The sequence below is a fragment of the Cebus imitator genome, unplaced genomic scaffold (genome assembly GCF_001604975.1).
Source record: "Cebus imitator isolate Cc_AM_T3 unplaced genomic scaffold, Cebus_imitator-1.0 Scaffold4, whole genome shotgun sequence".
Lineage (NCBI taxonomy): Eukaryota > Metazoa > Chordata > Mammalia > Primates > Cebidae > Cebus > Cebus imitator.
Genome location: NW_016107319.1, coordinates 1,682,176 through 1,688,024, shown reverse-complemented (window position 1 = coordinate 1,688,024; position 5,849 = coordinate 1,682,176). Strand labels below are relative to the sequence as shown.

At 47.2% G+C, this 5,849-nt stretch overlaps 1 protein-coding gene across 3 annotated transcripts in view; it reads right to left on the bottom strand.

Moving 5' to 3' along the window:
• Positions 1-5,849, bottom strand: part of GRIN2A (glutamate ionotropic receptor NMDA type subunit 2A) — a 439,039-nt gene that overhangs the window by 430,383 nt on the left and 2,807 nt on the right. For all 3 annotated transcript variants that reach the window (XM_017533609.2, XM_037740199.1, XM_017533618.2), the window contains one exon: positions 4,701-5,132. In XM_017533609.2, the coding sequence (XP_017389098.1) occupies positions 4,701-5,114 (414 nt within the window). In that variant the 5' untranslated portion in view covers positions 5,115-5,132. The remainder of the gene's footprint in view (positions 1-4,700; positions 5,133-5,849) is intronic.

Sequence of the window (5,849 nt, the reverse complement as noted above, 5' to 3'; positions counted from 1 at the left end):
GTGTGTGTGTGTGTGTGTGTGTGTGTGTGTGTGTGTTACAGTCATATGTTGCATAAGAAGGTTTAGGTCAACAATGGACCACAAATACACAATGCTGGTCTCATAAGATTATATTCTAAGTTTTCACTGTACCTTTTCTATGCTTAGATATGTTTAGACACACGAATACTTACCATTGTGTTACAGTTGCTTACAATATTTAGGGTAGCATTCATACAGTAAAGTATGCTACAGAGGTTTGTAGCCTAGGATAGGCTATAGCACATAGCTTAAATATGTAACAGACTATACCATCTAGGTTTGTGTAAGTATACTCTATGATGCTGACAAAACAATTAAATCACCTAATAATGCATTTCTCAGAACGTGTCCCATCATGAAGTGATGTATGACTATACATATGCACGTATATTCAAAAGGAGAGAATAGAAATAATGATGGAAGGAAAATATCCAACAGATAGCGGCTGAGATTTTTCCAGAATTAAAGAAAATCTGCAATCCTCTAACAAAGTCCACAGAGTGCAAAGCACAATAAGAAAAACCATATATATTGTAAAATCCTGAACTTGCAACTAAAGAGATAAAAGGAAATATACCAAAGTGTCAGTAGTGTTTACCCATGGTGATAGGATTTGGAGTGAGATTTTTATCTTCTTTAAACTTTAATGTACTTCCTAAGTGCTCTACAATGAAAAGACATTATATGTCTGTGGAGGAGAGAAGCATTTGTTATGTCAAATACACATAAACAGATAAATAGTTAAAAAAAAAAAATCTGCCCTCAAAGGACTTACACTGTAGCAGAAGAGGCTTGCATACAATTAACATATAAAACAAAACCCAAGTGATAACTAGCATGCATAGATATAGTTAAAATCTGAGCCTTGTCTTTTCCCACACAGAGCAATTAGAAATAAGGGCAGAAGTGGTGGGGTGATACAGTAGTTCAGGACACTGAGCAGAAGTATAAAGGTCTAGCCCATATTCTGGGCTTACTAGGGTCTATTACTGCAGCTGAAGTGTATTTCACTTGGACAGCATCAAAATGGGCAAACCAAGATAAAATTAGAACTTTATCTACATCAAGCATTATTTTCACCTCTAATTTATTTATTTATTTTTATTTTTAAAATTTTCTTTTTTGAGACAGTCTCACTTTGTTGCACAGGTTTGGGTGCAGTGGTCTGATCTTGGCTCACGGCAACCTCCACCTCCCAGGTTCAAGCAATTCTCCCTGCCTCAGCCTCCTGAGTAGCTGAGATCACAGGTGCCCATCACCATGTCTGGCTAATTTTTGTATATTTGTAGAGATGGGGTTTCACCCTGTTGGCCAGGCTGGTTTTGAACTCCTGACCTCAGGTAATCCGCCCGCCTCAGCCTCCCAAAGTGCTGGGATTACAGGCATGAACCACCTCACCCGACCTTATTTTCACCTCTAATTTAATTATATTGCAAGACCACCGATTGATGACTGCAAAAAAACACCTGCATTGTCAATTAAATTAACACCATAAAAATCTGCCACATTTGCATGACATTTCAATTGTTATAAGGCTTTGTTGCTTTCTTCAAGGGTCATGTAGGTTGAGAGAAGGGTGAAAAAATGTGTGTGTGTATATGTGTTTTCATTTTAATTGATAATCAAATTACCATTCTTATCAGCAGGGTCACTATCATTATGCCAATTTAGAAGGAAATACAACACAGGTGTGTTCTGGGTGGCTTTACCAAATCAACATCATTTTATCAGGAGGCAGAGCCCTCATCAATCTAGGAAGGTTGAGGCTGCAGTCATAATACCATTGGCACACCCAGGCAAGGCAGAGTTTTAAGCAGTGCACCCTGACTGTTTCTTTGGAGCCAAATAAACTCAAGGTAAAGCTCTAAATGAAACAGGTGGCAGAAGCACAAGCCATCTAGATATGTTACTAATGGAAGGAGGGGCTGTTCACATCTCAGATAATCTCTTTTCTAAACACATCCGAGTTTCTCAAAATACGATCTTTTAAACTAACTCCTCTCGATACCAGTCAATTCCTTTCAATATCACCATTCCACATGGGAACCAGACATATGCCCCAATGTTACCTCCACTGAACTATTTGATTTCCTGCCACCTTGCCTTATCTCCCTATACTTTCACCAGAATCACAAACCAGGGGCCGTCTCTCCAAAACCAACTCCGAAAGTCCCAACAACAATTGGGAGTATCGAATCCCCTCCCCCATTTTTGAAACAATGGACCCTTTCCTTTTTCTTCTCTCCAACCCCTCTGAAATCTCTATTCTTGATTTCTCTGGAAACATCTTTTCTCATCTTCCTCTTGCCCTTTCCTGAATCCTTTTCTCTTCCTACTCTTAAGTGAGGTCACATTTTAGTCAATATCCCATAAGGCGGTTTCATTCCAAAGAGAAGAATGTTTCCACCTGTACTCCCTGGACTTCTCAAAACTTTGTTTCTAATGCCCCAGTCAAGGAAGGAACAGTGCTGATCTAGTTAGTCAGAGCCTGCCATTCACTGGGTCAAGATTCACTAGCAGGCGGGGACACTGCCTATCAAGGGGGTTCCCATCCATGACCCTACACTCTTCCTGCTTCTCTCTGCCTACAGTTGGATGAATGAGTCACATGAGAGCCTAAGCCACACACCTAACAGCTGAGACTTAGAAGAAAGAGCCGAAGCCTGCCCAGAACCTCCCAGTCTCACACCACCTTTTCCAATTCAGCTTTTCCCAGATTTCTCCATTGGGTTGTGCCAAACACTCATGGATCCAGAAATTTCACTTTCAGTATGGTTACTGTTTCTTGTCTATCGCTCCTTGGAAGAAGAGATCTGTGGCAATATTCAAATCCCCAAATCACACTCCAAAGCCTGGCTGGAAACTGGCTGTTCTCCCTCAATGACTTCATTAGAAGACTGGCCCCTCCTGTAGAAAAGCCCTCTAGGCTGTGATTTATCACAGCTCTCCATGTTCAGCCCCTCCCACAAAATGAAACTGATTCCTTTTCCCTCCTGAAGATGTATGACATCATTAAAGTATAGGCTTGATTTAGTGGAAGATCACAGCTTGGGACCAGAAACTCAGCTACCTAGCTCCATCACCTACTGTGTGGTCTTGGCAAAGTCCCTTAACTCCCCTATGCCTCAGTCACTTCATCTGAAAGTTACAGGATGCTCCAGGAAACCCTAAGGTCGTCTCTACTTCTGAAATTGTCAATGGTGGCGGAGCATGGCTAGTGCCTACACTCTTCTTCCCAGAAAGGAGCCCTCCAGAACTGAGAAGTGGCTGGGAAAATGCTCAGCCACACACAGAAATTCTGCTAGGCTGCAAACCATTTAAAATGAATGTTTAATAAGATACTGCATCAATTGTGTGCTTCAGCTGAATGTGCCGAAGCCCAGGAGACCTGAAAGAATTAATACAGTTCCCAAAGGAGCTGCTGGGAATTGCTGAAACAGAGGCAAAAGCTGATGTGATGAATATAAACGCGCTTTGAGAGCATCAAAAGGAAAGTGCTACAATGAATGTCTGTTCACTCCACTAGAATATCTCCTGCCATCTAAGGAACACTCTCCAAGAAGATCTCAGGGTTAGAGACCATGGCATTCAGGTACACTTACCCTTTCCTCTCCTTCTGAACTTCCAGCCCTTTCTCAGGGCTTAGAAAGAGGACAGTACACACACAACTCCAATCCTTCCCTTTCTTCTCATTCTTCCCTTTACTCCTCCATTCTAGCCTTCCTCCTTCCCTCCAGTTCTGTGTAATTCCCAAACCAGGCCATCATAACATCTCACTCAAATCTTCAAATATCTCTCCCTTCTTCGCCAAACTGATGCTCCCAGACTGTCCACAAAAAGACTCTCCCTCTCATTCTAAGCCAACAGATTTTTGGAGACTCTTTGGTGCGTTCTGAGACTCCAACTTTAGTACCAAGACCCGTCTTCGTTCAGGAGCCAGCTCCTCCATCTGAGAGCCTTCAGACAGAGAACATGTAAGGAAAATGCCAGGCCTCCATGCTCTGGGTTTGTAGTTAATTCTCTCCACTCACACCCACTACCCTAGAGGAACAGTCTCTCCTCCACTCCTCTAGCCCAGGGCTTCTCAAACTCCCACTTCTGTTCCTCTCATTGCAGAGTCTGAGGAAGCATGACATTTTTTCTGCCCTTTTGTGCTTTACCTAAAAACTTTGCATTTTCTTCCAGAACCTACCCACATTTAATAATTTTTATAAATAGTTTTAGTCACTTACCATAAGAGTAAGAGGGAAAAAATGGACATTTTTCCCACAAAACAATCAGGTAAAACAGGTACTGTGGGAATAGGAACCATACGTCTCCAGTGCTCTTGAGCCCACCTCTGTGCCCCGCGGCACTTGTAAATCTCCAAACATGCCACCACCGCCGCCACCACCCCACTGCCTACTTCTGTTTCCTGAGCTCTTCCTGACACACCCACACTGAAGTGCTCCTGTGTACACCATGTTCAGAAACAAGGCAAAAGGCATATCCATTTCTGGGTTGAAGAAGCAAGACCTGGTTCTCACCAGGGCCAGTGGCCACGACCCTCCCACCCCCACACCCACCCGCACCCGCACTTCACATCAAGACAGATTCTAGGGACGTCCGAAAACCTGAAGCAGCTGCCAGGCAGCTGGTCGCTTCCCAGGTCCTGGCAGGGCATCACCTCCCGGCCTTACCTTGTCAGCCATGATCATAGATGCGCCCCCATGAATGCCCAAGATGGGGACGAAAGTCTGGGAGGAGATAAAATCCAGCATCTGAGCCACGGCCTCCTGGTCCGTGTCGTCCCCAAACACGAGGCCGTGGATGCGCGCCCCGGACATGAGGTCACACACGTGCGTGATGAGGCTCTTGGGGTCGGTGCGGTTCATCAGCAGAGCTACCACGTTCACGTCCAGGGGCAGCCCCGCAGCCTGCTCGGGGCCCCACAGGGTTCGAAGTTCTCGCTCCGTCACGTCGTGGCTGTGACCCAGCATCACCGCAATATTCAGCGCGGGGGAACCCTTCTCCGCCGCCGAGCTCGGCGCCGGACCGCGCCAGACCAGAAGGGCCGGCAGCACCAGCAGGGTCCAATAGCCCACTCTGCCCATAGTCGCCACTGACGGTCCCTGCAGGGTGAAGAGTGAGAGGCAGGGCCGCGGTGAGCAAGGCGACCAGAAGAAAGGGATTACCGACTGGGGCCCGGCTCTAGGAGCCAGGCGTGGAACTCAGCAGCAGGATAGGCTGCTGGGATCACAGACTCCACTCCCAATCCCCGACGCCATCCATATGCCTGGACGCATCTCTAACGCGATGTCCAAGTCCATTCCGAGCTTCTCGCGTCCAGCTTCCTCATCCCCCGTCTCCAGGAGCTTCCCCATCCCCAACTCTGTCCACATCCCGCACCGCGTCCCCCAGTTCGCTGCGGACCACAGACCCCAAGCGTCGCGCGCGTTCTGGAACCCACCAAGCTAGCAGGTGCACACAATAAACCCTCATCCAACCCCTCCCACCTGGGATAGTGAGGCCCAAGTTACCAACCCCGCCCCCTGCTCTGGAGGAGCGAACTACGGACTGGGCGGGACGTGCGGAGGCGGCACCCAGACCCGGCGTCCGGGCGTGAAAGCTGAGCTCGTTGGCTGACCCCGCCCCCTGCCAGCTCGTCCGGTGCACCCCACGCTTTGCTCTACGCTTCGCCCTAAATGCAGACCCGGCTCCTCGGATGCATATACACCACGAGGGCTTGGGAGCCAGGACGCTGCCTGGTGCGCCCAGACTCCGCGGTGCCTGAGGTAACGTGGGGCTGAAGTAACTTGGGCCTGAGGTAACCGGGGGGCTGAGGTAAC